The following is an 18,091-nucleotide window of genomic DNA, read 5'->3' on the forward strand; positions in this document are numbered from 1 at the left end:
CGGTCCAGCCAGCAAGGCTGAGGAGGCAGAGGCTAATCCGACTTCCCTCTGCGTTTCCAGATGGGTCAAGTGAGAAGTCAGCTGAAGAGGACACCGCACAGTCACACCGTGGGGCCGTGAGTACACAGACACGGACAGGGTGGGGAGAGGAGGTGAGGTGGGCTGGTATCCAGGGCCCAAGTCTCCATGACGGTGGAGCAAGTAACCCTCATTTCTCCTCTGTCCCCTGGGTCAGCTCCATTAGCCCCACCATGTCCAGCCCTTCTCCTCAGCCTCCTATCATGGCTGCCATCATGGCTGATGGGCCAGGAGGGGCCAGGAAAAAGCACCAAACATGCAGGCGCAGGCCCCAAACTTACCGCTGTCCCTCCTGGGAAACCCTTTGACCCTGTTCCATCCAGAGCCCGTGTCTGTCCTTACTCAGGCCACCTCTGAGCAGCGTGTTCCCTGGGGGCGTGGCCTCTCACTTAGGTCAGCCTTCCCCACCCGGCTCCTGAGATACTGGTTCTTTGTCTGGGGGCTACCCCTCTGTGTTCCCCCCCTGTCTTGGCCCCTCTCAGTCTTGGTCTAGAGTGCAGTGAACTGAACTGCCCAGCGCTCTCTGGATGCAGAGGGAAGAGGTGGGAGAACGGGCTCATATACTGACTCGCGTCCCCCTCTGCCATCTGTGCTGCCGACAATGTGCACAGCTCCACCTGCCCTTTCTGCCTGGCTCACCTGGAGGTGGGGCTCCCTTCCCTGCAACTTCCCAGGGCTCTGAGCCAATGAGCTCTCCCCTCTCCTCTGCCAGCTCATCCTCCCGCCTGAGGCTGGGCCTTCTCAGGTGGGGTCTGCCAGGCCATCCCCTTTCCTTCCATCCTTTCTCTGGGAGGCAGTGTGCTAGCGGGTTGGGCTCTTCAATTCCTTCTTGCCTCTATTCCACTTGACAAGCATTCCCTAGGGGCCTCCTAGGGGCTTGGGCCTGAGCTGGGGCCTTAGGTAGGGTTTCTGCTTTGGGAGGTCTTGTGGGCTCAGCCCAGCCATCAGAGGACTCACTGAGACTGTACAGAGCAGGACGGGCTGTGGAAGAAGGAATGGGAGTGATTAGGGTCAATGAGGTGGGTTAAAGCTCTGCCACTTGCCCCAGACCACTGCCTCCTCTCCCGTGGCCTGGAGCTGCCAGTCCCCAGACTACGCAGAGCTCCTGCCCCGTTACACTGCCCTCACCACACAGCTGTGCTCTCCCTGCCAGCTTCCCCATCTGGTCTGGAGCTGAGAGTCTTGGGATCTTGGATTCCAGGGGCTCAGGAAGGGGGTGGGGGCTGGAGCTCTGGGGACCCTCTGTGTCCGGATGGGGCCGGCTCCTCGTCCTCCTGCCCCATGGGGTGCTGGTGGGATCGTCGGAGGCCTGTCTCCTTGTCCCAGCACCTAAAGCTTCTCAAAGAAGGACTTGCTGACATTCATCCTCACTGCATTCTCACCTTCTGTTTCTTAAACATTAAGTTCTCCAGGTCCCTGGTCACTTATGTCACCCAGATAAGGACCCGAACCCTTCTGCCCACCCACCAGGGCCCTGGCTCTGACAGGCCTAAGAAGGGCTTGTTGGAGGCTGGACTTCCAAAGTCCTACCTTCCGAGTTCTCAAAGATCCGTTGTCTGAGAACATCTTAGACCCCATCCAGATCTTCCTGTCCCTAGCCCGGGCCCCCTCTTCACCGGGAAGGCATGCTGGCGTCTACCCTCAGGCCACTCGCTGCAGCCCGTGCCGTGCCACTCCTTCACTGGCAGTGGCCTATCCGTGACCTTTACCCTTCCTGCCATTTGCAGAGACATTCCCAGGACCCGTGCTCAGGGGACGGTGGGAGAAAGAGAAGCCTGGACACCCCAGCCCCCACTGGGCTCAGCTCCCCTCTGGGCTTCATCCCTCGCCACTTCCGCCCGAAGGGGGCAGGCAGCACCACAGTCAAGATCGTCCTGAAGGAGAAACATAAGAAAGGTGGGGATGGGAACCTCCTCTAACCCCTGAGGTGGGAAAAGCCCCCTCCCCCCCCCCCGACTGCTCCTACCTCCCATTCCTCTACCCTGACTCAGTGGTTCTCCAATCTCAATTTGGCTATGAGCTTATAGACGCATAGAACACCAAAGCGAAGCTGTCCTTAAAGGACGTAAGGTCTGATTCCCGCCTTTGACAGATGAGGACACTGAGGTTCAGAGTATTGAGTTAGAGATAGAACCAGCATCTGCTATGTCTTTCCTGGGAAATGAGGGGCCCAGAACAGAGAGATGAAAAATGGTCCCTGTCCTTGAGGGGCTCCAGACACGTCAATCAATTACTCTAACTTAAGGAAGTGCTGAGGGGAAGTTCTTGACAACGGAAGGAGCGAACAGAGCTGGGCTGCAGGAGGACAGTCAGGATGGACTGGGAAGGAGGCCACCTGGGCAGCAGAGTGGGGAGGCACCCCGACTGAGGGAGTGGGGATGGTTGCAGATGGGACACTGAGGCTGAGGAAGGGGGAGGGACCTGCCAGAGCTTGCACAGCGAGGTAGTGACAGACCTGGATGTCCTATCTCCCACTGTGAGGCCATTGCCCTCCTTGCTCCACCACAGGGGCCCGTGAGGGTGGGAGGAGGACTCTCCATCTCCAGCAAGTCCCTACTGAGCATGTCACAGGCCTGAGTGCTGAGATGGGGGGGTGTCAGGGATGTGGGGCCGGTTTTATATTCTGGCCTGCACTTTGCAGTCAGTGTGGCTGCGCCAGACTGTGGAGCAGGGGCTCTCCGAGGCTCCACCCCCGCCTATTACTTGACTCTGGCTGGAGTCCAAGGCACTGACCCTTCTCTCTCTCTGCCCTCCTTGGCCCAGCCTGCGTGCATGGTGGGAGGACGTACTCACACGGGGAGGTGTGGCATCCAGCCTTTCGCTCCTTCGGACCCCTGCCCTGCATCCTGTGCACCTGTCAGGACGGCCGCCAGGACTGCCAGCGGGTGACCTGCCCCACTGAGTACCCCTGCCACCACCCAGAGAAAGTGGCGGGAAAGTGCTGCAAGATCTGCCCAGGTACAAAGAGATGCTGGGGGCAGGGAGGGCACTAGCCAGAGTGAGCAGCTCTGACGTGGATGGGGCGTGGGCGCCGAGCCACAGAATGCAGGGTTTTTAGGTGCACAGAATGCTGGGAGCACAGCAGCAGAAGGTGCCAGACTTGTAATGCATTATCTGTAGAACCATCTACTGTTACAGAGACAGAGTCAGAGGCTCTCAGACATGTATACATAGAATCAGATAGTGTTCTGGACTCGATGAAGTCATAACATCTTAGGATATTAGGACTTTTAAGAGAAATAGCCAATGTTTATTGAGCACTTACCATGTGCCAGGCAGGTATTTTGCATGCATGGATTCATGTAACCCTCACCACAACGGACAAGGCAGGTATCCCTGTTTTACAGAACGAGGAGATAAATACCTGTCCCCGGTCACACAACTGACTGTAAGTGACAGAGCTGGGGTTTGAACCCTCATCTGTTTTACTCCAAAGACCATACTTTTGACCTCTGCTGTCTTCCTTCAACCCTCGTCTACATATGGGAAAACTGAGGCCCAGAGAAGAGAAGGGACTTCCCTGTCACACAGCAAAGTGGTGGTGGAGCTGAACTAGAACTCAGGCCTCCAGACTTGCCGGCTGAGTTTTTTCCACAATGTCATGTGACCCTAGGATTAATGAGCGTGCCGAAGGGCACTTTGGTCGGAGTGTGTCATTGAGAAGCACAGCCTGTGCATGTCAACAGTAGCTGATGTGAGGGGCAGGCCTATTCCCTGCAGTCTAGAAGGAAAGCAAGCGGGTAGGAGGTGCACGGTGAGGTTGTGCCCTGACCATATCTGGTTCGAGGGCTGGGTTGGAAAAGCTGAAAGGAGAGGAACGGAGAAGAAAAAGAGGAAGGTTCATTTAATTCTCACAACTCAGTTACTTCACAAATGAGATAACTGAGTGGCTGCGATTACCCTAAGTCTCCACCTACCCCAGCATTCTCGTCAGGATATTTGAGTTTATGTTAGCTTGCTTACTGACTGACTTACCTAACTTACTGTTGTGAGCTCGGACAAGTTACTTGACCTTTCTGAGCTTCAGACACAGCGTTGATGAAAATGCTTTATGAATTGTAAATCAACACCCAAACATAAGGCATAACATTATTTATCAGAATAATATGCTGTTGGGACAGGCTCTGGAGGAGCATGACAGGATGGTGCCTGGAACACGAGGAGTGGGGGTTCCACTTGAACTCTCTCTGAGATTGGCTGAGGCTCGCTCCTGAGCTCCTTCACACACATACCCGGTCTTGGGCTCCGCCATCAGCATCCAGTCTATTTCCTTTTAAAAATATTGAGACTGTAACAGCTCTTAGCTGGACATCTCTGAGGGCTTCATAACTAGTAAGTCTAGTATGTCTAGGGACTTAGTCCTTCGGTCCCTGAAAAATAGGGAATGTTGGTACATGGAGAGCTCTGGAGAATGTTCTTGGAATTCCAACATGTCAAAACTTCAAGACTGTATCCAATTTGGCACCAAAAAAAATTTACCACCATCCCCACCATCTCATCCTCACCCCCCCACCCTCCCACTTCCGCCACTACAGTCACCATCATCATGATCTCTTCCACCACCTCTTCCACCACCACAACCATCATCATCACCGCCATCATCACTTAAGCCCTCTCAAACCTTTCATTCTGTGTGTGTTCACTGAGAGCCTGTGCTTGGTGTGAGTGACTCAACAAGACTTGAAGGACATGGTTCCTGCCCTTCACCTTTCTCTTTTAAAGAGAAAACACACCCGAGTGAAGCAACTACAAGGCATTGTGGGATTAAGGGCATGAGTGGGAGTCATGGGAAGTCATGGAGCGTTTTAAAAGCTGTGAGTGGGAGGGAGCAGTGGGCTGCCTGGAGGAGGTGGGAGATGAGCTGGGCCCTGAACAGGAGAAGTTTGCCGATATGCTAATCAGCGGCGGTGGGAGGGGGAGATGCCCCTCCCTTCCCCAGAGACCTCCTCCTCCCAGGGCACCAGAAGTTTCACAAGGACCAAGAGACCCTGAGGGGGATTCAGACCAGTGGCCCCTCTTTTTGAGCCTGCAGGGGTGGGGAGACAGAGCATTCACAAGCTCCTTGTGTCTCCCAGAGGACACGGCAGACCCTGGCCACAGCGAGATCAGTGCCACCCGGTGTCCGAAGGCGCCGGGCCGGGTCCTCGTGCACACGTCAGTATCCCCGAGTCCAGACAACCTGCGTCGCTTTGCCCTGGAGCGTGAGGCCTCTGAGCAGGTGGACATCTACCTCTGGAAGCTGGTAAAAGGTGAGCATTGGCGTCCTCCCAGCTGGGCACACCTCTGATGGGTCCCCTTTCCCGGGCTCCAAGGCCCTTTAGGGGCCTCTCCGGCATGTTTTGTTGATCAGGTGCCTTTGGCCCAGGAAGACCTGTCTATGGCAGGCCTTCCAGGTTTGAGTCCCTGATTCCAAGATAGAGGGAGACACCGATTCTGTCTGATTCTCTGGCCATTCTGATAAGCTCACCTACTCTGAGATGCCAGGGCCTGGAAGTGCTCCCTCTCCTGGGGAGAAGTGGTTGTTGCACCTTGCAAGGAGTCAGGGCAGAGTAATGCCTACCCTGATGAAAGAGGTATCTATGAGTGGGATTCCAGCATCTTTTCAGGCAGGAGGGCCCGCACAGCGTCCTCAAAGCAGGACGGCCTTGAGGCTAGTCTCACTCAGCCTCTTCTGTATGGTTGGTTCTATCATTCCACCGTAAGTTAAAACCAGAATATATTTCTCATTCTGTGAACAACCCATCCTATTCAACAGGCTACTCATATCACCAGATGAAGGTCAAGAGAAGTTTTCATTGATAAGGACATTGCTGAAAGTTCTGTTTTCTGATTCTCTTGAGAAAAATAAATCCCCTGGGTAGAGTAAAACAAACGAAACCCTTTAATTGTGAATTAGTTCTAAGGTCACTTTTCACTACAGATGGGTTTGCCTGGGGGGCGGGGGGTGGAAAAAGAGGGGACAATCAGAAGGGGACAGTAAAGGGATAATAAGAAAAATGACGTGATAATAACCAGTGCGTGGAGCACTTTAGAGCTTACAAAGTGCTTTCACGTTCGTTATCTCATTTGATACTCAGCGATCCTGAGAGTTAGGTATTATTATCCCCGTTTTACAGATGAGGAAACTGAGGCTCAGAGAGGTGAAGTACCTGGCTCCAGGCCACACAGCCAGTAAGTGGAGGAGCTAGAGCCCATGTCTTGTGACGTCAGATGCGGCTCTTTCCCTGCTCTCCTCTGGCCCCTGTCGTAGGCGGAATGGACGAAGAAAGCGGAGCTGTTCAGCCTGGAGAAGAGAAGACTCAGGGGGACAGCACCACTGGCTTCATGGCTCTGCAGGACTGACTGCTCCAGGCAGAGGGAGCAGCTGTGTTCTGACTGACCACCAGGGTCAACAAGCAGGGGCTTTAGAATCAGACCTGGGTTGAAATCCCGTTCCTACCATTTCTTAGCTGTGTAGCCTGGGTCATTCACTTGACCTCTCTGGGCCTCGGTTTTCTCTTCTGTTAATTGGGGAGGAGGGTGTATGGAGGGTTAATGAAATAAGGTAGGTACAGCCTCTCACCTGTAGCAGGTGCTAACCATGTCACTATCCTTCTCCTCTTGCCTCGTTGACTCGGTCAGAATTGCGGTGAAGCAGGTCTCAGCCAATAGAGAAAGCACTTTCTCATGCTTAGAGCCTTCCTGTAATGAAGGGAGGGAGCAGGCTCCATTCACGGGAGCGTGCCGGCAAGGGCTGGGTGGGGATTCTGCCAGCAGCTGGCGAGTAAGCCTTACAATTCTTTTGTACCGTGAGATTCCATCGGTCCCTGGACAGGTGCTGGCTGTATGTTTATTCTGGGACTCCCCTCAGCCCACCAAATGCTGGGACCACAGAGAATAGTCTTTCGGCGACTTGGGTACAGCAAGAGCTCACTGGGAGCTGAGGTGATCAAGGAAGGCTTCGTGGGAGACGGGCCTGGGGCTGGACGGGATTTAGAAAGGCAGGGTGGTAGCAATGGCCTTAAACTCTGGCTCTAGAGCAGCGGTCGCCAACCGGTGGTCCGTGAGGTCCGAAAGGTTGGCGACTGCTGCAGAGCCCACACTTTTATGCCCCGTGCCCTGTGATTGGTGAGTAGCAGGCACCACGTATAACGTGCTTCATTTAATCCACATAAGAAACCTGAGGGGTATGTATTAATGCCCCATTTTGCAGATAAGAAAACTGAGTCTCAGAAGTAGAATAACTTGCTCAAAGGCATACAGTTTAAGCAGTAAAGACTCAAACCCAGTTCTGACTGCCCCCAGGGCTGCCTCCACAGAGGTGAACTAATGCTTTCAGGGAGGTGTCTGAGGAAGGTCAAGGGGTGCCCAGAACGGTGCAGAGGGGGACATTGTAGCTCCAGGCCCATCTCATTACCACCCTCCCTCTCAGAAAAGAAACAAGGTGGTATGGTGTGGGGGGCTTTTCAACTTCACAATGCCAGGCCCTACCGTGCTGTCACTCACAAGCCTCCCCCTCCTGACCTCCTGGATGGCCTCAGTGCCCCATCCACCTCCCACTGCCTCCCTATCCCTGACCATGGGAGTCACACACTCCCGAGGTGTGATTGTCAGTGGGAAACGCACTGTGCTCTCGTGCAGAAGCGTGGAAGCTGCAGGCCTCGGGGGCTGGGAGAGGGAGGGGAGGATAGGCCTGGAGATAAAGGGAGCAGGTAGATGTTGAAACCTGGGCTAAGTGTGGCCACACCTCAGGGCGGGAGCCCCAGGCTCCAGAAGCTGAACAGAGAGTTGGCTTAGGGTTAAGGGCCTTTTATATTCTGGGGTTCCAGAGTAGAAGGGGTCCCAGTTCCTACCCCCACTTCGGAGGGAAGTCCCCCTGTGGTCTCACTGATGGTCTCTAGTACACACACGCCCACCCACCTCCACACCCACCTGCATCCCTGTTACCTCCTCTCCAATTTGTGTTTTGGGGGTGTGTGCAGTGGCAGGCCTGGAGCACGAGGACCCATCCCCATCTCATGCTCACGATGTAGCCTGGGCCTTTGGAGTCGGTCTCTCCCACATCCCGCTCCTTGACGTCTGGGCTGGGGTTCCCAAGGACATTTCTGGCTTCCTAGACCTTAATCTCAGAATCTGTGCTGTCCATTGCCCTTGGTGAGATCCCACTCAGATTCCCATAAGCAAGGCCAGGTCTTGGTTTCCTTGAGGGTGGGACTGGCCTACCGGGGGCCTTGCTGTCACATCTGTTCTTTCTGGCCACTGACCCTGGTGGTAACAGCTGGTGCGACCTCACAGCCCATGTACGCAGGGCTTCGGCACCATGTGTGGTGCCAGTGGCCCATGGAATGCAAACAGTAGGAAATCCAGAATAATACCTCATCTTCCTTCAGGGCCTGGCCTAGAATGAGTACACATGTATTTGCTGATCCCTCCCTCCTTCCCTTCCTCCCTTCATTCATTCATTTATTCATTCATTCTACATGCCTAATGTGGGCCAGACTCAGGGGACCCAGAGAGGAAAGCCCTCCGGAAGTTCCCAGTCTGGTAGGGGAGGCAAGAATAGACACAGTGAACCTGGCCGGCGTGGCCTTGTCTGTGCTCCAATTGTGACACAATGAGGTTCGATTCCCAGTCAGGGCACATGCCTGGGTCGCAGGCTCAATTCCTGGTGTGGGCTGTGCAGGAGGCAGCCAATCAATGATTCTCTCTCATCACGGATATTTCTATCTCTCTTCCTCTCTGAAATCAATAAAAATATATTTAAAAAAAGAATAGACAATGATAGCACATGAGAAATAGGTACAATCATCAACAGGAGCCAAGAGCTATGGTAGTTATAACTTCCTCCTTGGGACCCAGGGCAGAAGGAAGTTATAACTACCTGGCAGGTGGGGGTGGGGGAGGGAGGGGGGGTGAAGGAAGTCTTCCCAGCCAAGGCTTGGAGGATGAGTAGGACGGAGTTCACTTGGTGGCGATAGGAGAAGGCGCTCCAACAGGTAGGGTGGCATAGTAAAGGCCTGGCCCCTCGGGGGGTCTTCAATAGTTGGTTAGGGCTGGAGCACAGGCAGTGCCACTCGGGGGGTCTGGTGAACTGCACTGAAAGGGGGCCTACAATTCTGACGCTTGTTAGTGTTTTGGTGTCTGAATAAGCACACCTATTGATTTTTATCATTCCTTCCTTCCTTCCTTCCTTCCTTCCTTCCTTCCTTCCTTCCTTCCTTCCTTCCTTCCTTGTTACCTCCCTCCTTCAACCCTCCCTTCTGTATTGTGGACATGTGGTGCTATGAGAGCAGGAGAGTGATGGAAACCAGAGCAGGACCAGCAGAGAGGTGACAAGAGGTCAGGGAAGGGGAATGACAGGGAAACTATATTTTCGAGTGACTGCAGGTAGGATCATAGGTTAGAGGGGGCGTAAAGTGGTCAGAATCTAGTGCAGTGACTCAAGCAAGACATGAGGGGGCCTGAATGGGGAGCGTGGCCGTGGAGACAGGAGAACAGACTCCAAATACTTAGGAAATTTAGTCCACAGGATTTGGTGTGCTGATCAGAATAGGAGAGGGGAGGGAGGTGACCGGGTCCATTCCAAGTCCAAGTCACCCCGTTTCCCTGATCCACAGCCCTGCCTTGCCTGCTCATGCCCTTGTCTCTGCCCTCAGGAATCTTCCACTTGATTCAGATCAAGAAAGTCAGGAAGCAAGACTTCCAGAGAGAAGCACAGAACTTCCGGCTGCTTACCGGCACCCACGAAGGTGGGCCCTGGGGCTGAGCCGGGGCCTGGGAAGAGAGCCTGGCTAGAGGCCAGGGCCTCTCAGGGAGTTTCAGGCTGCTGGTGCCGGGAGGGGGGTTGTGAGCCACAGACGTCAGTTCCCGGCACAGGAATCCAGTGGGTGTCTGCGCCAGAGATTTCTCAACTCCAGTGCTTAGGAGCTGGAGGATAAAGCAGAGCCTTGCTGGATTTGGTCTTGGGATGGGGGACACAGGGCTGGAGAGGAGGGAGGTCTGAGCCTCAAACCCTTGTGCTGCCTCTTCCCTCCCTACTGGGACATTTCCCCTTGGACTCTCTTAACCCAGTGGTCGGCAAACTGCGGCTCGCGAGCCACATGCGGCTCTTTGGCCCCTTGAGTGTGGCTCTTCCACAAAATACCACGTGCGGGCGCGCACATACAGTGCAATTGAAACTTCATGGCTCATGCGCAGAAGTCAGTTTTCAGCTCTCAAAAGGAATTTCAATCGTTGTACTGTTGATATTTGGCTCTGTTGACTAATGAGTTTGCCGACCACTGTCTTAATCACATCCTCCTGATGCCCTGAATTTGCTCTACACTCCACTGAGGAAGACTGGACCCCGGTGGTGGGGAAGTCACAGATGGCCGTGTCACCAACAAGCATCAGGAAACCAGCCCAGCCCCCACGTGTTGGTTGGTTGAGGGTGGGGTCATGTGCCAGAACTGATCTGGATATGGGGGTTGTTGGAGACACACCCGCCTCCTTCCTCCCTGTGGGTTCCGAACCCAGGTCCACACCGTCCTTCTTGCCCTGTTTTTTCTACACCAGCCACTAGCCATCAGCCACATGCATACACACACACACACACACACACACACACACACACACCACATACTCCAGCACACACATACCTACACACACAACTCTTCTGCTTTCCTCCACGCAGGTCACTGGAACGTCTTCCTAGCCCGGACGCCGGAGCTGAAGGTCATGGCCAGTCTGGACAAAGGGACCAAGACCTTATAACAAAGACCTAAACTGTTGCAGATATGAGCTTTATTATTTTTGTTGTTATATATTAATAAATAAGTTGCATTACCCTTCAATCCTGCCTGCTGGGTTTGTGTTCTCACAGTGACTGCAAGACAAGCCTGGTAATCCATTTACATTTAAAGTGAGTATTGATAACTATGTCAGTATTGCCATTTTGTTCATTGTTGGTTGTTCTCTGTTTCTTCTTCTCTTGATCTCTTGTGGTTTGCTGAGCTTCTTTAAAAAAAAAATCTTTATTGTTGAGATTCTTACAGTTGTCCCTCTTTTTCCCCCCCATTGCCTCACTCCACCCGGTTCCCGCTCTGCCCCAGACCTCCATCACCCTATTGTCTGTGTCCATAGGTAATGCATATATGCATATAAGATCCTTGTTTAATCTCTTCCTACCCCTACCCCCTTCCCTCTGAGAATCGTCAGTCTGTTCCATTTCCATGCTTCTGTTTTTTTATATATTTTATTGATTTTTTACAGAGAGGAAGGGAGAGGGATAGAAAGCTAGAAACATCAATGAGAGAGAAACATCGACCAGCTGCCTCCTGCACACCCCCTACTGGGGATGTGCCCGCAACCAAGGTACATGCCCTTGACCGGAATCGAACCTGGGACCTTTCAGTCTGCAGGCTGACGCTCTATCCACTGAGCCAAACCGGTCTTGGCCATTTCTGATTCTATTTTATTCACCAGTTTATTCTGTTCATTAGATTACTTATTTGTTTATTTTGATTTTTAGATTCAATTGTTGATAGGTATGTATTTGTTGCCATTTTGTTGTTGATATTTTTTATCTTTTTTTCTGTTTTTTTTTCTTCCTCTTCTTAAAGAATACCCTTCAATATTTCATATAATACTGGTTTGGTGGTGATGAACTTTAGCTTTTTCTTGTCTGTGAAGCTCTTTATCTGACCTTCAATTCTATATGATAGCTTTGCTGGGTGGTTGTAGGTTCTTGCTATTTCTCACATTGAATATTTCTTACCACTCCCTTCTGGCCTGCATAGTTTCTATTGAGAAACTGACAGTCGTACGGGCACTCTCTTGAAGGTAACTAACTGCTTTTCTCTTGCTGCTTTTAAGATTCTCTCTTTGTCTTTAGCCCTTGGCATTTTAATTATGATGTGTCTTGGTGTGGTCCTCTTTTGTTTGGGATTCTCTGCACTTCCTGGACTGTAAGTCTATTTCTTTCATCAGGTAAGGGAAGTTTTCTATCATTTCTTTAAATAGGTTTTCAATATTTTGCTCTCTCTCTTCTGGCACCCCCATAATTCTGATGTTGGTATGCTTGAAGTTGTCCCAGAGGCTCCTTACACTATCTTCATATTTTTTAATTATTTTTTCTTTTTGCTCTTCTGGTTGGGTGTTTTTTGCTTTCTCATATTTCAAATCATTGATTTGATTCTTAGAATCCTTTACTGTTGAATCCCTGTATATTATTCTTTATTTCAGTCAGTGTATGCATAATTTCTGACTGGTCCTTTTCCATTTTCTTTCTTTCTTTTTTTTTTTAAGTTTCTAGAAGATTCTTGAGTAACCTTATAACCATGGTTTTGTACTCTATATCCAGTAGTTGGCTTTCTTCCATTTCTTTCATTTGTGGCATGTTTCTTTGTCTCCACATTTTGGCTGCTTCCCTGTGTTTGTTTCTATGTATAGGGTAGAGCTGCTATGTCTCCTTGAGTTGGTAGAGTGGCCTCGTGTAGTAGGTGTTCTATAGAGCCCAGTGGCTCAGCCTCCCCAATCACCTGAGCTGGGCACTCTAGGTGCACCCCTTTGTGGGCTGTGAGCACAATCTTGTTGTAGTTGAGACTTGATTACTGTTGGTGTCACTGGGAGGAATTGACCTCCAGGCCAGTTGGCTCTGAGGACCAGCTGGGACTACAGTGGGAGAGTGCTATGCAGGAGACACCCCTATGGAGCAGGACTTGCTTCAGTGGGGCTTTGGTACTCACTGTGTCTGCCCCTTGAGTGTGTCGCTTATGGATGCGTAGAGTTGTAATCTGGTGTGGTCTCACATTGATCACTGGGTACACTGGCTCTTGGGTCTCCAGGGAGGTGCACTGCCTGGGGCCACCCAGCAGGAGCTACAGAGAGATCTGCAGATTCCTCCTCTTTGTATCGGGTTTGAAAGTACCCAGATGAGGCCCAACTATGAAGCAAGGCAGGCTGGTGCTGGTGCTGGTTCTTGGGCCTTTTATTGATAGTTGGGTCTCCCTGACCCAGCTGCAGCTTGTTGAGAGATTTTAGCCTGAGCAAGGACAGGCCATTCATATGCAATGGTGGGATCCCAGCTTGGGTGGGATTGTAAATTGGATGAGGTGGGGTTTTAGGGTAGAATAAACAGAAATGGCTGCCAGTTAGCCCTGCGACTGGGGAGGTCTCAGCATAGGAACAATGATCCTGGCAAGCACCTCTCTCTGGGAGATAACCTCTCCTGAGTTCCTGCCCTGATGCCAGACAATCCAGTTCCTCCTTGTATGTGTCTGTGTTCTCCAGAGCCTCACCCTGGTGCTGGAGCTCAAAGGAAGCAGGACCTTGTAAGTTCAGTTTGTGGTGCTGGCCTTTTAAGAGGAACAGCTGGGTCTCCAGCAGCCTCTGTGTCACTGAGCCCCAATCCACATTGGATTTTATAGCCCGTAGTTCTTACTGCCCGTAGGGACTTCTTTTCCCAGCTCTTGGACCCTGGGCTGGAGGTCTGGTGTGGGGCTGGGACTCCTTGCTCCTCATGGGAGGCCTCTGCAGAGATGATCTCCCTCCTGATTAAAAAAGCGACACACATGGGTGCCAGGCCAGCCCGTCCTACACCTCTGCACCTCCTACCAGTCTCAGTGTGCTTTCTTCTGTACTTCTCTAGTTGTTGGATTTCCATTCAGCCAGCTTTCCAGTGGTTCTGGATGATGGTTGTTCTGTATTTTAGTTGTAATTTTGATGTGGTTGTGGGAGGCAGTGAGTATAGGCGTTTACCTACGCCACCATCTTCTGCTGGGCTTTTTTGTTTGTTTAGTTCTTAGTGTTTTGTTTGGATTCCTTTCTCTTTGTTCTTTATATATCTTTTTTAGGGTTTTGATTGATGGTTACTATGAAGTTTATGTATATTATCCTATATCTATAGTTGTCTACTTAAGGTAATAGTTATGGCCTTTCCTTTTCTGCTTAAAGAAGACCCTTTAACTTTTCTTGTAAAGCTGGTTTAATTTCTTGTAAAGCTGGTGATGAACTCCTTTAGTTTTTGCATATCCAGGAAACTATCTCTCCCTCAATTCTGAATAATAATCTTGCTGGATAAATTACTCTAGGTTGTAGGTTCCTTTCTTTCAGCACTTTAAAGATATCCTCTAAAGTAGCTTCTGAGAAATCAGCTGAAGGTGTTATTTTGTTTCTTTTGTATGTAATTTGATGTTTTCCTTTTCTTCCTTCAAGATTGTCTCTTTATCTTTAACTTCTTCCATTTTAATTACACTATGTCTTGGTGTGGGTCCCTTTGGGTTCATCTTCTTAGGGAGTCTCTCTGCTTCTTGGACCCGGATGTCTATTTCTTTTCCCAGGTTAGGAACATTTTCAGCCATTATTTCTTTAAATAAAGTTTCTCTTTCTCTATTTTCCTTCTGGGATCCTTATAATGTGAATGTTTGAGCTCATCACGTCATCCCAGAGGTCCCTCAAACTGTCCTCATTTAAAAATTTTTTTCTCTTTTATGTTGTGATTGGTTGATTTCCACTAGTCTGTTTTCCATTCTTCTGTGTTAGCTAATCTGCTGTTGATTGTTTCTAATGTGTTTTTCATTTTAGTTATTATATTCTTCAGTTATGCTTATTTCTACATTTATTTTCTAACTCTTTGTGGAAGTTCTCCCTAAATTCTTCTATTCCCCTCTCAAGTTTGCTGAGCACCCTATGACTATTTCAGTGTTTTATAAGGCAAATTACTTATCTCCATTTCCTTAGGGTTTTCTGGGGATTTTTCTTGTTCCTCTATTTGAGAGGTATTATTCTGTCTTCTCATTTTGTTTGACTTTCTATATTTGTTTATATGAATTAGACAAAATAGCTCTCTCTCTCTCTCAGCCTTGATAAGGTGGCCTTATGTAGAAGCGGCCTCTCTGTAGGCTGTGTGTGCCAGTGGTTTTGGCTGGTCGTAGGAGCCAAGCGGGTGCTTTAAGGCATTCAGGGCACTGCCTTACCAAGCTGGAGCAGTTCCAGGTGGGGAGGCCAGGTGTGTCCTATTGATTGATGGCGCTTGCTCTTTAAGCGTGGGGCCAAAATGGGCTTGGGCAGTGTGGCCAAAAGACGGTGAAGCGACCCTGCAGGTAGGCTAGAGCACCTGGATAGAGCCCCTGCCCACCCTATGGAGGTGGAGGGGGTCATAAACAATGGTTCTTACTTGCCTCTCTGGCCTAATTCCCTGGCTCTCAGAGAGCTCCCACAGCTCTCCAGCCCTCGCTGTACATTCTCTCTCTTGTTTGTTACCAAATTGGTACCGAGTAGCGGCAGCCTCTGTGTAGGCTTTATGTGCCGGGTAGCTTTGGGAAGCCGGTTGGAGCTGAGCAGGTGGTTACAGTGCCTGGGGCACTGCTTTGCCTTTGTGCTTGCTCCCTTTGTTCAAAGGCAAACAGCTCGGCATCATAGCTGTGGTGACCTTGCAGGTAGGCCAAAGTCACACAGTGAGTCACCCAGTGAGCTCCCAGCTGCCCTACAGAAATGGAGGGGCTGTAAACAATGGCGCTCAAGGGCTCCTCCGGCCAGAGTTCTTGCAGCTCTTGGAAGGCTCCCCCGCTTCCCAGCCTCCTCTATCCGGTCTCTTTCTCTGGTTTGTTGGTCAGAGCTGTTCATCCAGCTCTCAGTTGTCTCTCAGGAATAACTGCTCCCTACACCTGTGTGCATTTGAGTTTGCCCATGGGAGGGGCTAGTTTAGTGTCTTCCTTCAGGAAGCTGCCACCATCTTGGGGCCTCCCTGACCCTCATTTTAGAGAGGAGAGAACAGAGGCTCAGAATCAGCCAGTGTCTTACCAAAGCCTCACAGGGATGAATGGTGAAGCCAGGACCAAAGCCCAGGTCTACTCACTACCAGAACCCTGCCCTCTCCCCAGGACAGCCACACCCCCCCACCCCCAAGCCCGATGAAGCCATGGAAAGATGGTGTCAAGTGGCTGTTGGCTGGCGTTAGGGTGCCCTGACTACTGTCTCTAGAGCCTGATCTTGTATGTGGGTGTCTGAGGTCTGGGAAGTATACTGAGCATCCTACCAATTCTGCCCTCACTGAGCAGGGACGGCTGTCACCCTCCCCGAACCGTCCGAGGGGCTGCTTTGAGCCTAGGGTTTGAGGGTCATGGCTGGAATCTTCCCCTCGTTCTCTGAGTTAGAAGAGCCTCCTCACAGGCTCTGCCTGCCTCTCCTAAAGAAGACACCATCCCTGCCTTGCTTGCTCACCACGTGGGGTTAGCCTGGAGCTCTGGGGATATGTTCTTGCATTTAAAATGTAGGAATCTGAAAACTCAGTCATTCGCAGGGTGAACTCTGGTCATCCTTCAGCCTCGCTCAGATGTCTCGCTCAGATGTCTTCTCATGAAGGTGTCCCTGCCACCCCCATCCCCCCCCCTGCCCCCTGCACAATGGCCCCTCCCCTCTGCTGGAGAAGGAGGTTGGAGGCAGGACTCTGCAATCAAAGGCAGCTCTGGGGCCTCAGGACAGGAAGGGACTTCCCTGTATACTTTTCCTGGTGTTGCAGGCCAGCTGCCTTCCTGGTTTCTCTGATGGGCTCATCCAAAGCTTGTGGTGTTCTTCCCAAACCTCCTCCCCCAGGGGAGGCATGTTTAGCACATCAGCACCTCCTCACTCTGGTCCAGACCTTTCTGAGGGTGTAAACGCAAGGCTTGCCTAGGGAATCTCTAAGCAGCTCTCCATGATTTTACACCTGAGGTTGTCTCTTCCATGTACTCATTCATAAAACACTCTCCAAGCTACTCGGGGGTAGGACATATGCTAGGCCACCGACAGTGTAAGGAACCAATACGGCCCTGCCTGTCCTTAGGGAGCCAAGTCTTAACTGGAGACTGAGAGAAAGCATCCCAGCACCAGAGTGCTAAGGGCTGTGACAGCAGATGCCATGGGAGCACGGCCCTGCCCAGACTGAGGCCATTTCAGCAGGCTGTGAGGGATGAGCAGGAGTTAGAAGAAAAGATGGAGGGAGGGAAGAGAGATGCATGGAAGATGAAAAATAGCACGTTATAGGTTGGATCAAACAGTGTGGTGTTGCTGGATAAGCAAGTTTGAGTCAAGAAGCAAAGGAGGTGAGGCTGATACCCAGCCAAGAAGCTTTGGCTTCACCCTGAGGGCAGCTTGGAGCCCTGGAATGGTCAGATTTGAGTTTAGAAAGTTGGCTCTGCCTTCTTGGGGTGGGGGGTGGGGGGGGGGGGGTGTGACGGACGGTGTGGTGGAGTGAGGTACAGACCAGGTCGGACGCTGTTGTGGGAATCTATGGGATGACAATGGCCTGGGCAGGAGAGGCTGATGGGATGGAAGGGAAGGCAGAGCTGATGGCAGACTGGATGTAGGGCTGAGGGAGAGGGAGGGCTGAGAGTAGCAGGTGTCTCATGTGGTGACTGGGGAGAGCCCACAGGTCCAGCTGAGCACCCAGTGAGTCTCAAGAGGCACCCCCCGGGTATGTTATGGGTTTGGACACAATGCTGGGCCAGAGATCGGGATTTGGGAGCTGTTGGCCTGCAGGTGGCTACTAAAGTGAGGAGATGATAGACATTGGCCTGGGAGAGATTGTAGAGTAAAAAGGGGCCCTAGGACAGAACCCCCCAAAGGAACCACCGTGTGTGCCAGAGAGAAGCCAGGAGAGTGTAGTAGCCGAGAGCCAAAAAGATGAGGCCTGGAAAGGGTCAAGTGTCTGTAGGACAAGGGGCTTCTGGTGCCTGCAGCAATGGATGCTGTCAAGAGAGCTGGGAGACAGGGGCAGGTTTGTGGGGTGAGGAAACAGACACGTCTTTGAAGAACTTCGGTGGTAAAGGGGAGGAAAGCAGGGCGATGGCTGGCAGTGGACATGGGATGGAAGAAGAGGGTTTTGCAGACAGAGGAGATTAAAGCAGGTGTTGAGGGTGAGGAGGCCTCACCGAAAGGGGAAAAGTAGAAGAAACAGGATGAGGATGGAGGAAGAGAAGGGACAAGTTAAAAATCCATTTTCCCTCAGCCACTGACTCGCTGTGGGTCTCCCCTGAGTATGAGGAGGGAGAGGAAAAGGGTGGACCCCCAGGGCTGC

General features: G+C 51.5%; 1 protein-coding gene across 2 annotated transcripts in view; it reads left to right on the plus strand.

Annotated features, from left to right (window-relative positions):
- The window catches only part of CHRDL2 (chordin like 2), a 30,876-nt gene extending 19,987 nt beyond the window's left edge, over positions 1–10,889 (plus strand). Inside the window, exons 6-12 of one of the 2 annotated variants that reach the window (XM_008149971.3) lie at positions 61–116; positions 1,806–1,974; positions 2,842–3,036; positions 5,154–5,327; positions 6,195–6,249; positions 9,714–9,806; positions 10,730–10,889. In XM_008149971.3, the coding sequence (XP_008148193.2) occupies positions 61–116; positions 1,806–1,974; positions 2,842–3,036; positions 5,154–5,327; positions 6,195–6,249; positions 9,714–9,806; positions 10,730–10,820 (833 nt within the window). In that variant the 3' untranslated portion in view covers positions 10,821–10,889. The remainder of the gene's footprint in view (positions 1–60; positions 117–1,805; positions 1,975–2,841; positions 3,037–5,153; positions 5,328–6,194; positions 6,250–9,713; positions 9,807–10,729) is intronic. The other variant, XM_028158285.2, reaches the window with a different exon arrangement.
- Positions 10,890–18,091: the final 7,202 nt, after the last annotated feature.

This window comes from Eptesicus fuscus, chromosome 13 (genome assembly GCF_027574615.1).
Source record: "Eptesicus fuscus isolate TK198812 chromosome 13, DD_ASM_mEF_20220401, whole genome shotgun sequence".
NCBI lineage: Eukaryota > Metazoa > Chordata > Mammalia > Chiroptera > Vespertilionidae > Eptesicus > Eptesicus fuscus.